This window comes from Mastomys coucha, unplaced genomic scaffold (assembly GCF_008632895.1).
Source record: "Mastomys coucha isolate ucsf_1 unplaced genomic scaffold, UCSF_Mcou_1 pScaffold21, whole genome shotgun sequence".
Lineage (NCBI taxonomy): Eukaryota > Metazoa > Chordata > Mammalia > Rodentia > Muridae > Mastomys > Mastomys coucha.
Window position 1 is genome coordinate 26,855,189 of NW_022196904.1, and position 21,154 is coordinate 26,876,342.

At 45.7% G+C, this 21,154-nt stretch overlaps 1 protein-coding gene across 1 annotated transcript in view; it reads right to left on the reverse strand.

The window, feature by feature from the left end:
* Positions 1-14,838: 14,838 nt before the first annotated feature.
* Positions 14,839-21,154, reverse strand: part of Dpy19l3 (dpy-19 like C-mannosyltransferase 3) — a 72,671-nt gene continuing 66,355 nt past the window's right edge. The window contains exon 20 of the mRNA XM_031386217.1: positions 14,839-20,397. Coding sequence (XP_031242077.1) covers positions 20,236-20,397 — 162 coding nt within the window. The 3' untranslated portion in view covers positions 14,839-20,235. The remainder of the gene's footprint in view (positions 20,398-21,154) is intronic.

A 21,154-nucleotide genomic window follows, 5' to 3' on the forward strand; every position in this document is an offset into this window, starting at 1 on the left:
GAGACCAAGCAAGAGGTCCAGGTGTTGGAGGTCATGTGGATGTTCATGGTTCATGCTGTTGCCAGAAACCAGGTAGAAGCCCAGGATCCGTGCTCCCACTGACTGTAAAGGGCAAAGAAGCTATTCTTGCAGATATGGATGCCTGCAGATGCACAGCTGAGAAAGAGGACATAGAAGGCTTCTGGGACACCCTTCCCTCCTCCTTCACCTTCCCCCCTGAAAAGCAACAATCTAGACAGAAAGCCATCAAAGAGAACTCTTAAAAACTGTGATAGCTCTCCACAGTTGATGGCTTTCGGGGAAGGGTGGTGCAGGTGGAGGAGAATCCAGCTTTCCTTAGGGGCTGACCACTGGGAGTTTGACAGTGCTGCAGTGAGTATATATATGGACTACTGAAAATGGAGTTGTCTTTTTGCTTGTTCCTCCCCCTCCTCCTTCTTCTTTTCATTTTGGTGGTGGTCGAGGAGGTCAAAAGGGAGGGAGAGAGAACATGAAAGGACAGGGAAGTGAGCCTGATTGGGGGTCCCTGATGTGGGATTCCCAAGTAAGCAATAAAAAAATCATGTTGAAAAAAATCTGAGCCGGGTGGTAGTGGTGGCACATGCCTTTAATCCCAGCACTTGGGAGGCAGAGGCAGGCAGATTTCTGAGTTCGAGGCCAGCCTGGTCTACAGAGTGAGTTCCAGGACAGCCAGGGCTACACAGAGAAACCCTGTCTCGAATCCCCCCCCCAAAAAAAAAAAGAAAAGAAAAGAAAAAAATCTGACTCAGGTAGCAGGAGAAACTATTATTGTTAGCTATTATTAACTAGAAACTATTATGATGTGTGTGGGTTCAGTATCCACAATGGTCAGAAGAGAGCATCCCCATCAGATCTGCTGGGAACCAAACTCAGGTCCTCTGCAAGAACACTGAACTGCTGAGCCATCTCTTTTGCTTTTTGTTTTGTTTTGTTTTTGAGACAAAGTTTCTCTGGCTGTCCTAGAACTTGCTCTTGTCCAGGCTGGCCTGGAATTCCCAGAGATCCACTTGGCTCTGCCTCCCAAGTGCTGGGGCTAAAAGCATGTGCCACCACTGTCCAGCTTATTTATTTACTATTTTATTTTACTGGATATCCAACACCCTCTTCCGGCCTCTGTGAGCACTGCATACTGCACACATACAAACTGGCAAGCACTCGTATAAATAAGTAAAAATACACACATACACGCACTCCTACACACACACACATAACATCACTTGGGAGGCAGAGGCAGGTGGATTTCTGAGTTCAAGGCCAACCTGGTTTACAGAAAAAAAAATCTTAAAATCTACTCTGGCTGTTTTCTCTTCTCTAGTTTTATCTCCATTCACTGCATTTATTTTCATTTGGCTTTATTTTATGGGCTCTGTGACTTTTTGTTGAATGAAAAATTCACGTATTTTTCTTGCATGACAATGAAGGTACCTCTGAGAGAGGATGTGGCTCTCCTAGCTGTTGGCTGGTCTCTGTCATCTCCCACCTTCCTAGCACCTAAGGGTCCTGGGATGACGATTTGGATTATTTTAAAACGCATCTTGGAGTTCCAGGTATGGAATTTTAAAAAAATTAACCTTTCACAGGCGATTTTTAGCTTTACTACATTGGCTCATGCTGTGGTGGAATTAGACATTGTCCACCTGCTGTGAGTTGCATCGGATCAGCTCCTGTCTGTTTTTTAAGGTTCAATCCTTCCCTGGCACTACAATGGTCATTGTAAAATATCCAGAAGATGGAATCAGCTGGGAGATAGGCGTGTTGGGGTTGGGTATTGTTATCTTGATGGTGTTAACTGGTGTGAAGCCCACTGCAGTGGAGGACTGCTCCACAGGGACAGGGGACTGGATAGGGAGGGAATCCAGTACTCCTCTGTCTCTTTCTGCTCACTGGCTGTGGGTGCCAGGTGAGCCACCAGGTGACTGCTGGGAACAGACCCTGGGTCCTCTGCCAAAGCAACAAGTGCTCTTGGCTGCCAACTCTCCAGCCCAGTATATGCTGTGGGTTGATCAAACCCTTCCCCTCTGCCCCTCAGCACTTTCTCCTCCCAACCTCATGAGCTCTTTTTTTAATTTTTAGTTTAACTAAATTTAATTCCCATGGAGTCCAAGTGGTGCTGCCTATAAAGCCCACAAGTAATAGTTCTCTGGAAAAACTTAGACCTAGGTATGGTGGCTCACACTGTAACCCCAATGCCTCCCGTGTATACTTGTTCCTCTGTGTGTGTTGGTGTGCATATGTGTGTGTACTATATATGCTTATGTGTGCATGTATGCTTGTGTATGTGTATATTTATATACGTGCTTGTGTGTGTGGTTTGTACTTGTTTATGTGTGTTTGTATGGTATGCATATGTGACATGTGTATGGTGTATAGGTTTGTGGTGTGTGTGGTTGGGGTTTGGCATGTGTATGGTGCATGTGTGTGTATGTGTATAGTGTGCACATAGCTATGTGTGTGGTGAGTGTATATGTATGTGTGTGGTATGTGTAGGATATGTGTATGGTTCATGTGTATGTATAGTGTGCATGTACATATGTGTTTGTGGTATGTGGTGCATGTGTGTGTGTGTGTGTGTGCATATGTGGGATGTGTTTATGTGCGAGTGTGTGTTGCATCTACCCAGGAAGTCTCTCATACAAGCATACAGCAGCCATCAGGCACTTCCCTCCTGCATGGCTTCTGCAGGCCCTGGCATCTGAGCTGACCTTCGGGACACTGTCTGTGTGCACTTGAAGGACACAGACTCAGCTCTCCCTGCCTGCCACCTCTTCAGCCTCACCTTGCAGTCAATGGACTGAAAGCATTGGAAAGGGTACTTAGAGAGTGGGGGGAAACTCTCTTCAAGGTTTCCCATTCTGCTTAATTTTAACAAATAGAATATATATCAGCTAATGAATATTTCAGTCTTTCACGTATGAACCGAGAATGTAATTATGGATTTGATTTTGCCGACTGTTGCTGCCTGCGGTAGTCAGAGATCACAAATCGCATTAAATGAAAGGTGAACCCCATTATGGTATCAGGAAAATGGAGCTTAATAAGTTTTATAATTATGGGGCAAATCTATGCAAATTGCCATTTTTTATCAGGCAATTTTCCATCTTCTTCTCGGTGCTAATAGTCCATTAGACTTGTGGCAGCAGAGCCTGTGGAACGGGAGTGCTCCAGCTTTTTTCTGGGTTGTTCTTTGTAATAAAGACACAGTGTGGGGGGTGGAATAGTCATGGGCAGGGTTCACTTCGTTTTCAAGCTTTTTAGACATAACAAGATTTGAATCTGGTGTAAGTCATTCAGGTAAGCCTCTAGTGCCAGTTTATCCTATCTTACATAGAGAATTATGAGAAGCCAGGTTCATAGAGTTTGGTTTAAAAGAGGGTCTCACTATGCAGCCCAGTCTTGTCTGGGGTTTGCTATGTAAACCAGGCTAGCCTTGAACTCACAGAGATCTGCCTGCCTCTGCTTCCCAAGTGCTAGGATTAAAGACTTGTGTCTTAGTTAAAGTTTCTATTGCTGCATGAAACACCATGACCAAAAATTGGGGAGGAAAGGGTTTATTTGGCTTACACATCATAGTCCATCACTGAAGGATGTCAGGACAGGAACTCAAACAGGGCAGAAACCTAGAGGCAGGAGCAGAGGCCACGGAGGGGTGCTGCTTACTGGCTTGCTCCTCATGGCTAGCTCAGACTGCTTTCTTTTTTTTGTTTGTTTTTTTTTTTCTTTTTGTTTTTGTTTTTTCGAGACAGGGTTTCTCTGTATAGCCCTGGCTATTCTGGAACTCACTCTGTAGACCAGGCTCGCCTCGAACTCAGAAATCCTCCTGTCTCTGCCCCCCAAGTGCTGGGATTAAAGGCATGTGCCACCACCGCCCGGCCACAGCCTGCTTTCTTATAGAACTCAGGACCACCAGCCCAGGGATGGCACCACCAACAATGGACTGGGCCTTCCCCCATAAATCACTAAGAAAACTAAGGCTTGCCTATAGCCTGATTTTATGGATGCATTGTCTTAATTGGTGTTCCCCTTCTCAAATGGCTTCTGCCAGCACAGCATGGGCCACCATACCTGGCTTTGTCATTTATTGTTTTGAGATAGGATTTCACCCTCTAGCCCCAGGCTGGCCTGGAAATCACAAGAATCCTCATGCCTCAGCCTCCCAAGAGCCTGGATAAAGTCATCAATTTTGTAGAGATTCTTTTTGAAAGGTTTATTTTTATTTTTAATTATTTGGACGGGGGTGGGGGTGGGGGGGCGGCAGGTATGTGCAAAGTGAGCGTAGTACCAATAAGGGGCCAGAAGATGGCATCAGATTCCTCAGGAACTGGCAGCTCTGAGTTGTATGGTGGGTGTGCTAAGAATTGAACCCAAGCACTCTGCAAGAGCAGTATGTGCTCTTAACTGCTGACCCACCTCTCCAGCCTTGATTACTTTTGGGGGGTTGTGTTATCAGTTGTTTTCTTACTCTGCACCACTATTCTGAAGACTTCACAGTTTAACACGGTGGTTTGTAAAAAATGATTTTATACTTATGTATTTTTCCCTGCATGCAAATATCTGACCACTCATGTATCTAGTGCCCTGGATGTCAGAAGAGGGTGTCAGGTCCCCCAGAACTGGAGTTAAAGGTGGTTGTGAGCCGTCACGTTGGGGCTGAGAATCAAGCACAGATCCTCTGGAAGAGCAGCCAGTGCTCTTGAGTGCTGAGCCTTCTTTAGCATCCTGCATTCGAATCTAAGAAGGGTGCTGTCTCTTTTCTTAACGATTCTACCTCTGCCTCATACAGACCCATGCTGAAATTCTTTTCTGTGGTTCAAATTGGGATCCCAGTAGACACGTGGGTGGAGGCCTCTAAGGTGCAGTGAGTTCCTCAGGCTTCAGTTGGCAGTGAGGGTGCCCCCTGCTGCTGCTGCTGCTGCTGCTGCTGCTGACAGACGCCAGGCACTAGACATGCAGAGGAGACAGCCTGTGGACTCTTTGGATTCTCTGGACACGTGAAAAGACATATGGATACAAAATTTAGGGTTCTGGCTTGAGCACCAGGGTAGATAAGGGTGCTGTTCACATAGATACGTGTCCTTGCTAGAATGGCCCAGAATGGATGTTGACCTGGAGTGTGTGAAAGCATCTTCACTTTGGGAAAGAGAAGGGGTTTTGTGGATATAATTAGGAACCTTGGGACTTGGGGCTCAGGAGTTAAGAACACATGCTGCTTTTTCAGAGGAATTAGGTTTGGTTCCTGGTAACAACATTGGATAGCTCACACCCACTTGTAACTCCAGCTTTAGGGAAATTTGATGCCCTGTTCTGGATGACTGGGGACCTGCATTCACAGGTACATGCATGCACATATGCATGCAAGTGCACGCGCACACACACACACACACACACACACACACACACACACGCACAAAACTAAAAACAAAATAAAATGTTTTTTGGTTCTTGTTTTTTTTTTTTTTTTTTTTTTTTTTTTTTTTTTTTTTTTTGGTTTTTCGAGACAGGGTTTCTCTGTGTAGCCCCGGCTGTCCTGGAACTCACTCTGTAGACCAGACTGCCCTTGAACTCAGAAATCCGCCTGCCTCTGCCTCCCAAGTTCTGGGATTAAAGGCATGTGCCACCACCTCCCGGCAAAATAAAATGTTTTAAGAAAAATCTTGAGACCTTTCTAGATGATTCTAGGACCTTCTGGAGGAAAGTATAGAAAAATCTATGACATATGCAAAGCACACATAAAGATAGAATAAAGAATTGAAGCTATGTAGCCATAAGCCAAGAACCACAGGAGATAAGACAGTGCGAAGAAATAGAGAAAAAAAATCCATACCAGAAATAGAGAAAAAAATCCACATCTATATCAAAGATTCTACAAGGCTCATTGACTATTAGAATTGTGAAGAGTTGGAATATTGCAGATCCAGAACCACATGACCGTGGGCTGTCTTTAAACACCCTTCATAGCGGTTTCTCTCCCACCTCTGTGTCTAACTTACTATCTTTTTAACTCTTGGGTAAAATCTTTTGGAATGTGCCAATAAGATCACTAGCTTCCACCCACCCGAAAGCCCAGACCGTGACGAGCATTCATCAGACAGTGGCATCTGCTGCAACCCCTCTTACCTGATGTACAAGAAAATTAAAACAGAACAAGCAAAACTACACTCAGGGTGCTGAGAGCTGCTCTTGGGGCAGCGAATTGCTGAATGAAGGGGGAGGAGTCATGAGAAGAAGGACGGGATGCGCCCGTCCTCTCTGTATTGAGTGGCACCTGCATCACTGAAGATGGATCAGCTTCTTTGCTGAAGTGAGAAAGTGTTTCAAAACAGGCACACAGAAGAAAACAAACATTGATATGTGTTTTAGCCATGCCTGCAGTAAAGGACAAAAGGGGGAACCACATAAGCCAACCCCCATGTTAGGAAGTGTCAGAATTGTGTTAATAATAGTAATAAATATTTATTAGGTGTTTAGTCCGCTCAGTGCTGTTCTAAAAGCTTTAAATTATTAACTAATTTAATCTTTTCAAAAAACTCCACGGGATAAGACTGCTGACTCAATTTATTTACAGACGAAACATAGACAACATGCCCAAGGTTATGTATGCTTCGGGCAAGCATTGACTCTGGGCAGAATGGTTCTATTGTGGGCTTTTCTGCCAAACTTCTCAGAAGGACATTAAAACATAATAGAAAATGGGTTTGGAGAGATGGCCCAGTGTTAAGACGCAGAGGATTTGAGCTCAGTTCCCCGCCCACACGTTCAACAATGGCATAACCTCCTCTAACTTCAAGATGGATCCTATGCCCCCTGCTGGCCTCCAAAGATACTGCACTCATATACAAACACATAAGACTAAAAATCAAAATAGATACAAAAAAGAATAGTAGAAAACAGAGTACACTAACTGAATATCTTCCTGTCTCATCCTCGGTGACACTGGGATTTAAACTTGGTTCCCTCCAACCCTTGCTGTTAAAGCAATTTCCCAGCTACCCCTGATGCACACAGTTCACCCCATAACAAGCAACATCCTCTACCACAGAAGCACATTGCCATGGAGGAGGTGACATGGACACCATAAGCCTCCATGTGCTCCTTCAGTCAGGTTCTCTCATGATGTGACAGTCTATGCATCACCATGATTGGAGACAGAATGTTCCCCACTTCAAAAGTACTCCTCCTTGGATCTGTAAGATGGCTCACTACATAAAGGGACTTGCTGCCCAGGCTGACAATCTGAGTCCAATCTCAAGGTAGCTCTAGTCTCAGAGTCTTCTTTGCAGCTCGCTTGGTTTAGTCTGAAAGGGACTCTCAGCTTTTTTGCTTACTCTGGCAGGAAGGCCTAACACTGATCAGTTTCAGGGACTTCCTAGCTCTTCTGAGTTGGTTACTTTCTGGTTTTAAGAGCTTCCCTGCAGGATGAAATATTTCAATCTTGGAGGAAATTGTTACACAATAGGCACACATGTTAAGTCAGAGGAAAACTTGTAGCATGTGAGTCCCAGGATTGAACCCCAGTGTCATCCCCAATCCCCATTGCCAACACAAGTTTTTACCCACTGAGCCCTTCTAATGGGTATGTAGTGATAGCTCCTTGCTGTTTAACTTGTAAATTCCTAATGGGATGTAATTACCTTAATCACAGACTCACAGACTTGAGTTCGAGTCTTACTATAAGGAAATCCCATCTGGCTAAGGTCTATTGGCAATCTTCTTTCTAAGTGCCCCCCTGCTCCTGTCCCACCCCTGGGAGAGCAGAAGTGGAACCAGGGAGGGAGTTCAGCAAAGGATGTACACACCACTGACGATGTCACATAGTGCTATGCCAAAGATAATGGCACTGTCCCCCATACATCTTGGGGGGTCAACAAGAGAGAATAACCACGGGTTCGTTGTATTAGGGTTATCTAGAGGAACACAACTGATAGAATATTAAAAGGGATTTTATTGGGGGGGGGCTGGAAAGATTGATCATTGTCTAAGAGCCCTGGCTGCTCGTCCCAGAGGACCTGGGTTCAATTCAGAGCACCCATGTAACTATGACAATCCTATTCACAACCATCTGTAACTCCATGCCCTGGAAACCTGATGCCCTCTGGCCTCCATGGATATCAGGCACACACTCAGTGCACAGGGCCACATGTAGGCAGGAAACCCATACACATAAGATGAAGTAAATGAAATAAAGGAGTTCAAGATTAGCCTGGGCTGCATCGTCTCAAAAGTGAGACTATAGCACCATGGACAAAGTATCCTAAAAAGGAGATGCTGTTCATCATGATTGGGAACGGAAGAGGGTCACCATATCCCATGAATATGTGTCTTCTACCTCTATAAATGTTTGTAACCCTCCCCTTATAAAACAGCACTCACAATCTGCCACTGCCACCACTGCCCTGGGTCAGCTGGGATCAAGGCTTGCAGCATTACTGTCACCTTTCCTTTGCCAAATCCACAGCCGCGAAAGATATATTGTCTCTTGGCTGAAGTCTTATCTTCCAGAAGACACAAACTGAGAAAAACAATCCCCTGGTAACAAGATACCTTGGCTGCACTTGAACAAAGCTAAGCTTCTACAACTGACTACCACATTGGGGATATGGCCAAGAACCCTGGCACACCAGACCTCCCTGGACCCAGGACGTGATTGGCTGAGCTGGGGCAGACTCATGCCTCTCCCCATGATGTGATTGGCTGAGCTGGGGCAGACTCATGTCTCTCCCCATGATGTGATTGGCTTAGCTGGGGCAGACACACGCCTCTTCCCATGATGTGATTAGCTGAGCTGGGGTGGGTGGACACCCTGTTCACCACTGCCCAAGCCTAGAGGCTGAGCTGGGAGTTAAGGTGGAAAGATCAGGTTTTGCTTCTGATGCCACAGGCTCTTCCTGTTTTAAAACCAAAATTTCATTTACTTTCTTAAATTATGGTTCGTTATTTCCTATAAGCAGTAGGTTTTAGAAAGATTTCCCAGTAAAGCTTGCTTCACTTCGCAGGCCCACAGATTGATTGTGAAAGCAAGACTCTAGGAACTCTTTTCATAATGGATACACTGTCAACAATACATGGGTTCCCCCAAAGCAAATGCCCTGATTAAATGGGCCAAAGACAAAATATTAATATTATAAAATAGTAAACCCACAGTCTCCTGCTATGACCCCTGCGATGTGTGTGTGTGTGTGTGTGTGTGTGTGTGTGTGTGTGTGTGTGTGAGGTGGGGGGAGAGGAAGGCTCTCAGAATTACTTTACATCACTAAATCCACTCCTGCTTAAGGAATAGAAATGTTTAAAAAGAAAGCATCTAAGTGACCAATAGGAGCTGAAGATACTAGTGGTTAAGAGTGGCTACTTTTCTTGTAGAGGACCCAAGGTGGATTTCCAATGCTCAAATCTGGTGGCTTGTAATCACATGTAATCCCAGCTCCAGGAGATCTGGCACCCTCTTCTGGCCTCCACAGGCACATGCCCCATCCCCTCTCTCTCTCACACACACACAAACCTTAAAAATGTAAAACACTCATAGGGGGCTGGACCCTCCCACCCCGACCAGTCATCAATCATGGAAATGCCGTACATGTCTGCTTCCAGGTCAATCTGACGGAGGCATTTTCTCAATAAAGGCTCCTCTTCTTTTATATCTAGGTTTGCATCAATTTGACAAAAACCAACTGGCGCAGCTACTCTGTCCTAGGGATGGGTGGGGAAAATGGTTTCCTTTCCTTCTTCGAACAAGTTTTAAATGGCCGTCTTGACATCTTTGCTGAGTTTGACATTTGGCAATCTTACAGGCCATCTCCACTGTCTGCATTTTCTCAGCCTATGGGATGCGCATTCCTGGGCCTTCTCACGTCTTATAATTTTTAAAAATAAATACATTCTGTCATTACTCCTGCCACTGTTGCATATTTAGAGCCTGTCGGCTTGAGCGACTGTATATTTTTAGTGGGATTTTCATATGCATGCAGTCCTTCGGAATGTACAACTCAGCCTCTTTGACAGGCAATGGGAAGGGCGAGTTCGTTTGTCAGGCAACACGGTCCCTGTTCTCATTCTGCTCCTTTCTTTGGGAAGAACCCATTGGCCCTCTCCCCCAATCTTTGTCAGATCGTGAGGAATACTAGTATATTTTTGTAGCCACATTTGAGCAATCTTCCTTATTTTTTCACAGCTATTTCAAACTTTCACCATTTCTCATTTTTAGTTAAAAAAATTTTGAGAACTTCATATATGAGTACTATGTTCATATCACATCTCCTCCCTTCTCTCCCTGTCCAATTCCCTACTCCTTCTCAAATCCTTTATTATTATTATTATTATTATTATTATTATTATTATTATTACTAGTACATGCATTTGTAGATATATATGTGTGTGCACACACACCCAAGTAAAAATAAAATAAGTTTAAAAATAAAGAAGAAAGAGCTCCATACTCATGAGGGCCTGGGCTTTGATCCTGTCGTGTCTTCACAGAGAGAATGGTTAGCTGTCTGCTGGTATCAGATCAAGGCAAAGAAGTCAACTACTGGAAATATGACATCAATACTTTGTGGAATCCAAGAAGAACCATGGCTGAGACTCACAAGTGGGTCCATAGCACAAGGTTCGTCTTCTTCACTCATGGAAACTACAGTCTTTCATTGCTACTTGAAAAAAAAAATTAAAAAAAGATTTATTTATGTGTGTCTGCCGTGTGTGTAGGTGCCAGCCAAGGCCAGAAGAGGGCGCCAGATTCCTGGAGCTGGAGAGACAGGCTGTTCGCATGCTCCCCAATGATGGTGCTAGAAACTTAACTCTGGTCCTCTGCAAAAGAAAGTATGCACCTCTTAGCCATGAGGCATCCCTGCAGGACCCTCCCCCCACCCCCTGCTACATTTTAGTACTTGCTTCACTGCAGAGGTACAGGCAACTTTGTCTGTGTGGCATGCATACACCAGCTCAAGCTTGACTCCACAATTCCCAAATGCTACTGGAGACTAATTGGGGCTCTATGAGACACAGGTTCTTTTTGTTGTTGTTGTTTGTTTGTTTCTGTCTTTTTTGTTGTTTTACTGCTGGACCTGGAAACCAAGCTTTGTGTACGCTAAGCAAGTGGAATGAGCCCACTGGAATTTTGAAACAAGGTCTCACTATGTTGCCCAGGTTGGCTTGGAACAGGTCCTCCTACCTCGGCCTCCTCGGATATGCACACCAGGCTTGACTCAGCCTCCTCGGATGTGCATGCCAGGGTTGACTCAGCCTCCTCCGATGTGCATGCCAGGGTTGACTCTGTTTCCAGTTTTTTTGTTTGTAGTTGGTAAGCACACAAGGTTTTTTGTTTTGTTTTGTTTTTTGAGACATGGTCTCCCCATGTAGCCCTGGCTGGCCTAGAGGTCATTATATAGACCAGGCTAGCCCAGCACTCAGAGCCACCTGCCTCTGCCTCTGGTGGGATTCAAGGTGTGTGCTGCTACAACCAACAGTCTTTGAATCTTGTGGTCTCTTAGTCTCACACTTTAACACAGCAGCTTAAGAAAACTCCTAAGGCAGCATCCAAGGATGTGTGTTTTGAAGACTGAGTTAGGTCAACATCACTAATTGGCTGGAGAAATCTGCCCTTCCTCCGTGCTTTTGTTAACATTGGGGAACTGTCCCACCTTAGTGTGGGACTTAGTGTGGCATCTGTGGCCTTACTACCCTGTCTCTTTCCTCCCTCCTTCATTTTGCAAGTCACTGGTGCCAAACTCTTTCTTGTCCTGGGGGTTGATAATGTCCATTCTATTTGGACACTTCTTCCCTCACCTTGTCACTTGGTGGGCTTCAGTTGTCACCTCCACCATTACCTGAAGCGCCATCTCAGACTCTGGATCAGACAGTCCCACAACACTTCACACTTTAAAACATCTCGCTTTCCTTGTGCTATTCATAAGCAGCATCTGACTCGGCACTATGATGTTAAACTCAGCAAGAATACAGAATTTATTTGCACTGTCCACTGATGAGGACCCTAAACCTACTGGGCACAAACATGTGAGCTGAGCTGAGCATGGTGATTCACACCTGGGGTCCTAGCACCCAGGAGGGTAAGGATGAAGGATCAAGAGTTCCAGGCCAATGTGGGCTACGCAGAGACCCTGTGTCAAAAAAGCAGGGCAAAACAAAACGCTCTGGAAAAAAAGAATGAAAGAAAAGAGAAACTAATGAATGAATTTAATCAACTGGAACATCAGATTAAATGTTATCTGAAGGTCTGAGAGTTTAAATGTGCTCAAAACCTGTAAGAGGTTGGTGTAAGCCAAACTGGGCTAGGTTTCCTGTAACAGAGTATGAGACCCCAAGGTGGTACTCCTCCTAAAGGTCATGGTAACTGATTTTTAATTTTTACATTTCTAGGGATGGAACTCAGGGCACAAATAACCAGGGCAAGTGTTCTACCACTGAGCCACACCCCAGCCCCTCACTGGGGGATTCTAGGCAGGGGCTCTACCACTGAGCCACACCCTAGCCCCTCACTGGGGGATCCTAGGCAGGGGCTCTACCACTGAGCAACGCCCCCAGCCCCTCACTGGGGGATTCTAGGCAGGGGCTCTACCACTGAGCCACACCCCAGCCCCTCACTGGGGACTCTAGGCAGGGACTCTACCACTGAGCCACACCCCAGCCCCTCACTGGGGAACTCTAGGCAGGGGTTCTACCACTGAGCCACGCCCCCAGCCCCTAACTGGGGGATTCTAGGCAGGGGCTCTACCACTGAGCCACACCCCAGCCCCTCATTGGGGGATTCTAGGCAGGGGCTCTACCAGTGAGCCACACCCCAGCCCCTCACTGGGGGATTCTAGGCAGGGGCTCTACCAGTGAGCCACACCCCAGCGCCTCACTGAGGGACTGCTCACAAAGAGCAGACTATTTACCATACACAGGGCTTCTCCAAAATGGCTGCACTGACCATTACACCCAGTTCCCTAAGTAGTACCCCAGCCATGAAGGGAGGCCCAGTGTGAGATCAGGTGTTGGAAAAACTGCACATCATTGAGCTCTAAATGAGCACAGCTTATGTAAATAACCTTAGTAGCAATAATAAGAGAGATAATTGTTCACAGGTGTCATTTCCTGGGGAAAAAAATCCACCTTTTCTTCTGAGAGAAAATGCTAATAGTTTCATTCAATTTATGAGTCTTAATTAGCACACTGCTGTTCTAATTATTGTGCGGGGCCTGAAATCACTTTCCTGCACCCCTTTCCTCTCCCACACAGCCACACTCAATCAGCCACTTCTCTTCCTTTATAAATATGCACTTTTGGGCATGTGCACACATCTGCACATGTCAATCACACAGCACAAGTGAGGGTGGTCTGAAAGACAGCTGTCAGTCTTGCCTCCATCAAGGGCCTGTTCCCAGTTTCCTTTCTCTTCTTGTACTTTAACACACAGACACAAAGTTGTCTTGATTTTATTTTTAAGACGCCATTTATTTTTTATCTTATGTGTCTGTGCTTCACTTCTGTGCCTGGTATCTTCAGAGAGGGTGTCTGATACCCTGGAACTGGAGTCACAGATAGTTGTAATCATGAGGGTGTTGAAATCTCTGGAAGAGCAGCCTGTGCTTGTAACCACTGAGCCATCTCTCCAGCTCCACAAATCTCTCTCTCCTGGCAATATAACTATAAACCTTGAGACAAACTCAACTGTTTTGAATATCCCATTCTGTGCCTAATGTGGTTTCATTGGGAAGATCAGATGCCTTTCCCCGACCCCGCCCCTCTCCTCTTGCTTTCTCTGTGCGTGCTTGACTTTAATGAGGGCTGTGGCTGGCAGCAAGCATCACAGCGGCCTCCTCCTCCCATCTTGCCATAGGAGTGCTGGGATTATAGATTCACACCAATGCTTATGGCCTTTCTAGATTTGTAATTCTGTGTCTGTGTGCATATATGCACTGCATCCAGGTGCCCTGAGTCCAGAAGGGGAAGTTGGAGTGGCTGTGAGTTGCCATGTGGGTGCTGGGAATTACATTTGGGTCCTCTGTCAGAGAAGCCAGTGCTCTTAACCACTGAGCTGTCTCCCAACCCTTGCTTGCACCTTGCTTTTTAGATGGGTTCTAGGGATCAAAACTGTGTCTTCGAGCTTGTCTTGTAGTATTTTTAACACACTGAGCCATCACCTTGGCCACCATTTATACACACACACACACACACACACACACACACACACACAGTTAAGAGCACTGGTTGTTTATTTCTGAGGAGCAGGATTTGCTTCCCATCGCCCACGTGGATGCTCAATTCCATGGGATTTGATGCCTACTTCTGGCTTATATGGGCAACCTTGTAGTATAAAAACACACATGTATGCAAAACATCCATACACATAAAACAAATCTTTAAAAATGTTTTTATACAACTAGGTGTGGTGGTACAGACCCGTAGTCCTGGGCTTTGGAAGGCTGAAGCAGTCTGAGGACAGCTTGGGCTACATAACAAGATATGGGGGAGGGGAAAGAGAAGAGGGAGGAGAGAGGACAGAGAGAGGAGGAGCAGACAGAGGGATGGAGAGAGGCAGGGAGGGGGGTGGGTGGGGAGGGAGCATGACTGAACAGGACTTATTAGTAGAGATCTCTACCTCCCCCAATTTGACTTTTTCTTTCTTTCTTTCTCTTTTTCTTTTTTTTTTTGAGACAGGGTTTCTCTGTGTAGCCCTGGCTGTCCTGGAACTCACTCTGTAGACCAGGCTGGCCTGGAACTCAGAGATCCAGCTGCCTAAGTCTCACATGCGCTGGGATTAAAGGCGTGCGCCACCACTGCCCGGCCCAATTTGACTTTCAAAGCAACAGAAGAAGACACCACAGATTATTGAAAAGAGCTTTATTTAGTATATAATCTCAACACAACTCAGTACAACAAATTATAAACGCTCTTTGTAAGGTTTTCCCCAACAGATGCCACAAACAGGCAATGCCCCTACCTGATAACAGACCAGCTCTCTAGCTCTGAGCCACCTGCCCAGCTTCCAGCTTAGATGTTAGAGAGGTGGGATGAGCACGCAGATACTTCTATGAAGGCATTTAAGCTCATTCCTCTCCTTCATTCTAATACCTCCAATATCTAATAATTTTCTGATCAAATTTTTATTTAAAAACAAAAGACTTCCTTTTACTTTTCATTATTTGTCTGTATATGAAGAAGGCGTTGGGTGGGTCCCTTGGAGCCAGAGTTATAGGCAGTTGTGAGCTGACAGATGCAGGTGCTGAGATGCGCTGGGGATCAGCCTATAGTCTATGCAGTGCCAGGCAAACTGTGTACTTTCAAGTCACACCCTGCCCCTCACAATCAGCAGCAGAAGGTGCACCCAGACATCTGGAGTGGGCTACCACTCACTGGAGCGTGTCACCAGGAGTGGCAACACAAGGCAGTCACCGGCCGCCTGCTGCAATTCAAGAGGGCTCCTAAGAGGGCTGGAGACTTGAGGCTCCGAGGAGTCAGAAGTGGAGTTAAGAGCACTTCTGTTGTACTTAGAGGTTCTTCTGGGAACTCAGAAGCAAAGACTAGTGCTTGGTCTATCCAGAGCCACAGCTGAACACTATTACCAATAATCCCCAGGGCCCGCACAGCAGAAAGTGAGGGCTATAGGCACTGGCTTCTGCTTGCACAGTGTGGGGGCTGTGGCCAAGGGTGGATCTGCTTTCCTCCTGCGTGTTCAAAGACAAGGTCATAAGCTAGACTCCTCACCAGAGCTAAAATTATCAAACGCTATTTGCTGAAGTTTTTGGCCATTTTGTCTGCTTCTGTGAAAGCAGGCCTGCCAGGCAGTCAAGGCAGGTTAGGGTCAGATGGCAGATTTCCTGGCCTGCTGATGCATGGGATGATAAGAGGGGATACACTTGAAGCTCAAGGTGAAGGGCTGAATGTTCCGTTAAACTTAAAGGAAGGAACAGGGAGGCTTCCTGATGGGAACAGGTATCCTATGTGTATGTCAGCCACTGTTTCTGCTAACTTGTGACTTTGTTTCCCACAGCACTTGTAAAGTATAAAAGGGCCAAGAAAAGTAAACTTGAGTTTGATGTGGTATTGACCTGCAGCCCTCCCAATTCTAACTTTTGAGTCTTCTTTCTCACTCCGTCCTCAGAAGACTGTTCCACTTCCCACGGCCAGGTGGCGCTCAAACAGGGATGCGCTGAGAATTTGGGGATCAAGTGGTGGACACCACAGAAAAAGCAAGTGCTCAGAAAAGATAAAAGTGCGCTGAGACTCTCTCTGGAGTAAAGACAGGAAAACGTAGATAACGGAGCTCAGAAAAAGTAAGGGAACTAGAGAAAAGTAAAAGACGCAAAAAAAAAAAAAAGTAACAAAAATTGGAAATGGAAGTGGCCCTGTGCTTTTTGAACAAATGCTTAAGAAAACGCTTCGCACTCATGGGGCTAAAGCAGAGCAACAGCAATTACATAACTTTTTAGATTTTGTAGAGAGGGTTTGTCCTTGGTTTCCTGAGGAAGGTACAGTAAATTTAGCTGTGGCTTATTGTGTTATGTTAATTTGGGCCTCCAAAATTGTTTGTACTAGAATCCATACGTAAGACACTGAGGGCCCTCAGTTGGTTCTGACTGGTAAATAAAGTGGCCGGTAGCCAATGGCTGGGCAAGATAGACAGAGGCGGGACTTTTAGGATTCCTGGGTGAGGGACTGAGGGAGAGAGGAAGGAGAGCCAATGCCAGGAGAGGTGGAGGAGGGAAGACGTCATGCCTGTGGAGGTTTGGGAGAGACAGCATGGCAGCCATGTAGGAGCTGGGGAGAGTGGCCCCAAGACAGCAGCAAAGATGGAATATAGAGTTCAGTAAGTAATAACTTGGGAATATCAGAGGGAGGTGGAGTAGCCATGTGGAGGTTAGGAATTGGCCCAGCTATTGTTTAGGCATATTAAAATATAAGGGCTGTGTGTGTGTCTTTCATTTAGGAACCCAGAACATTGGGGTGGGTATCGAGGAAGCGCCACTGCCGGGATCAATTTAAGATTTTAATTTAGCAACCTGGGAAAAGGTTAGGGAAAGGCTTCAAATCTCTTATGATGTGCATGGACAAGGTAAAATGCCTGTTGGTACCTTTAGTCTCTGGACCTTGATTAGAGATCATTTAGAGCCTAGACACAGGAGGGGGAGATGGGCTACAGGGAAGCAGCACCCATCCAGGGATGCTCTGACAGAGGAGGAAGAAGAAAATGACGCTAAGGTGCCTGCTCTTGCAGTCCAGCCTCTGTATACTGAAGCAGTGTCTGAGCTTCCCCTTTATAAGGAGGAAGAGGAGGAGGAGGGGGAGGAGACCCTAGATGTGGAGAGACTAAGCAGCTGGAAGAGGAAGCTGCTAGACATTATAGGGAGGAGAATTCTTTGCCACTTGTTGCCTTCAAAGAACTCAAAATCCCTTTCAAGGACAGGTTAGTTACAGAGGAAATCCAACAGCTGCAAAATGCTTTTTGCTGTCTGTGCAAGTGCAAAAATTACAGGCTCGACAAGGTCAAGGGGAGATCCTGGGACCATCAGAGTGGATTCCTAAGCTGAAAGCTAGTAAAACCCCAAGTGTCATAGCTGGACTGGACCCTCCTTCAGAGGTGGAGGCAGAGCCGCCAGTTGGAGCAGTGGTGAGAAAATCATCTGACCCTGAAAGACACTACCAAAAGAGGAGATAATATTTAGGGATTTCATTTTACATTTCTAGTTATAGAACAGGTCAATCCTCAAGGTAATAGAGTCAGAGTTTATCAACCTCTTCCGTTTAAACAGTTAAAGGAATTAAAAACTGCTTGTGCCAACAGCCCGTTTACCCAGGCTATGCTGGAATCGTTGTCCGCAGAGGCCCTCCCTCCTGGGGACTGGAAACAACAGGCAAGGGCGTGCTTGTCGGGAGGAGATTTTTTATTATGGAAATCAGAATTTGCTGAGCAGTGTCAAAATACTGCTGAGATCAATCAAGCACAGCAGATGCCTATTATGTTTCAGATGCTAGCAGGAGAGGGACAGTGTCCTGGGACTGCTCAACAGTTAAATTCTGACCCAGCTTTTTATGAACAAGTGAATGTCACAGCTGAGGAAGCCTGGGGTAAGCTGCCTTCTACAGGGAGGCAGACTGGGGATTTACCTAAAATTAGGCAGGGTCCAGATGAGTAGTTTCAAGATTTTGTGGCCAGGCTGCTGCAGACAGTAAGCAGAGCTATGGGGGATACTGAGGCAGTATTTTATAAGATGGAAAAAGTCTAATTATTTTAATCAAATATTTAAATAATTTTTAAATATATAATTTATTTTTAAAGAAAACATTTGTTCTAACATTGTCCTGTACATATCACAGTGTCGAGGGGAGAGTGCCTGCGGGAAGACTGGTTTTTGGCACTTCTCATTGTGGTTTGGCAGCAATGGTGCTGTGGAGGAGAGCCGACTAGCATGGATGATACCGGTAAGGATGTGCATCCAAGTTTAAGTCCACGGCTCTTGGATCACAAGACGCCAAACACCAAGTGATTAGACGAATGCACACAGGAATGTTTAACATAAATGCAAACTCACCCACAAAGTAACTGCCCTGGGTCCCAATGCATTGTGCCTTACCTGTGCTTGCTTTCCCTTAAGAGTAAGGCACTGGCCCAGAATGCTCTATCAGTGCTGGCAGCAGCAGCAGGCACTGCAGCTTCATTAGGCCTTTAGCACTGGCGAACATGTTTTCTCGTGTTGTTAGCCCAAAGTGCAGTGGCCTCCAACCCCATTAAGGAGTCCAGAGAAGGCAGGATTCCAAAGTTCTAGCAGCTTACTTTAGTAACCTAGCAGTTGATGTCTTATTTAAGTGAGTTTTACATAAAAGCCCCATACCTGATGAGACAATGGAACACATTTTTGAATGCTACTTAAGCAGCAACCAAACAGCGCATCATTGGAGCACACGGTGCTCTCCGGCCAATGCTCAAGGGGATTTATTACACTAACTCGTGAGGAGAAACATTTAAATCACTTCCAAGTGGCAAGAGCAGGAGGGAAAGTTAATTTCATTAGCTCTCTTGATTTAATTAAGTGGACAATGTGCCTGTATCAGCAGTTCTTACATGCCCCCACCATTAGAAATGAATTATAAAAGCAATTATCAAAAACTCTGAGCAGGTACATCACCCCTCTCCGCTGCTTATAAACGAGTACGGTGTGGAGGCACTTGGTCACTCATAGGGAGGGATGCGATGTCTCTAGGGCCTAGAAGGAAGACTGGAGGCCAGAAGTCAGAGAATGAAATGCCACATGGAACTCTAGGAGTCAAGGTACAACACCTAAAACAGCCTTAGACTTTGCAAGTTTCTAGGCTATGAAAAAACACAAAGGTTAAAAACACAAAAAGTTTGCCAAGTTTTGCAAACCCAGTAAATTGAAGTAAGAAGTGAAGCAAAACTATTTTGCTTACAAGAGAGATTAAAAAGCATGAATGGATTCCCCTCAAAGACTTCTCATATAAGCCCTGACACACTCTGCTTTCTTGAGACAGGGTCTCTTTACATAGCCTTGGCTGGCCCAGAACTCACTATATAGACCAGGCTGGCCTTGAACTCTCAAAGAGATTTGCCTGCTCCTGCCTGTGAGTACTGGGATTAAGGGAGTGTGTCACCATGCTGGCCCAGTAGCAACCTGATTGCTGTGCCTAGAATTAAAACAAACGCACACTCTGAATGTGTCACACACTACTGTACACGTGACATCTCAGAGCACAAATGGGATATTTAAGGTTCAAAGACCTAAAATAATTTGTTTCTTTACATGTGTGAAAGCATGGTAAACTGGGAAATGTTATAAAATTGTAACAAGACAGGACAACAAATTGTTAAAAAGCCACCAAGCGCCCTCAGTGGTGAAGAAATGCCAGTAACTGAACTGTGCAGCCTATCAACCATGCTCTCACAGCTAGCTTGGGGTCACTGAAAATCACAAGTATTTCAGATCTCAAACAGGCTCTCATTTCCCAGGCTACCCAGTGGGTCACACATAATTCCCTCAATGACAAAGTCCCAGGCCAGCTGTGGGCAGGTATACCTGTGAGGCTAAGAACACTCACAGAAAAGACAGAGACAGGACAGAAAGGGCTGGCATTAGTGGGAGGCGTTGCCGATGATGGCAGGACTTGTCTGCAGGCTATCTGTAACCCCAGCGTTCAAGTCCCACTCCTGACTCACTGACACGGACTCCACCAGCTATAGATGCACTGTGGTTTTAAGAATGGACATGGTTATTTGTTTCTGGACAGCTTGTAGACATGGAATGTCTTGTTCTGGAATACTCTAGTGAAGTGGGCTGCATAGGAGGGCAGGTTCCTTTTAATCTCTTCACAGAAGCGAGGGTGGTCTGCAGGTCTCAAGTCAGGGTCACTCTCTCCCGGCCCATCCATCTCCTGAAAACAAAACAAACCCAGATACAATGTGAGTAGTGGTGGTGGGCCCCATCCGTTTATCCATCCATCTATCCATCCATCCATCCATCCATCCATCCATCCATCCACCCACTCACCCACTTACCCATCCATCCATCCATCTATGTATTTACTGAACATCCTGGCTTTTGCTTATTGCTTTGTTTAACTTTAATACAAGGTCTCTCTATGTAGTCCTATGTATCCTGGAACTCCATATATATGCCTGCCTCTGTGCTGAGTGCTGGGATTAAAGGTGTGTACCACTATGTCCAGCCCATATTCTGGGTTTGAGGGATAGGGGACAGGGCCTCACTATGTAGCCAGGTTGGCCTAGAACTCTTAATCCTCCAACTCAAGCTTCATGAATACTGGTACTGAATGCCGTCTGTCACCACACTCACTGGGGGGAAAAATCAATATCAACTCCACTCAGAGATCACATAGAAGGTTCACCTCACTCCCCTCCTTCAATGAGCAAATCAAAGCTGGAAAGTATTGGGTCCTGAGATTTGCCACTGTTGATGGCAGGACAGAACCAAAACTCAAGATCTTCCTGTGCCCTGATTAGTCTTTTGTCAAGTCTAGTTTTGACTTGACAAAACTAAAATCACCTGAGAAGAGAGAGTGCTATTTTGAGTGCCTGTAATCAAGCCTATGGTGCATTCTGCTGGTTGCTGTGGGAGGGACCAGCCTACTATGGATGGTGCCACCCCTGGGCCGCTGGTCCTGGGTGGTA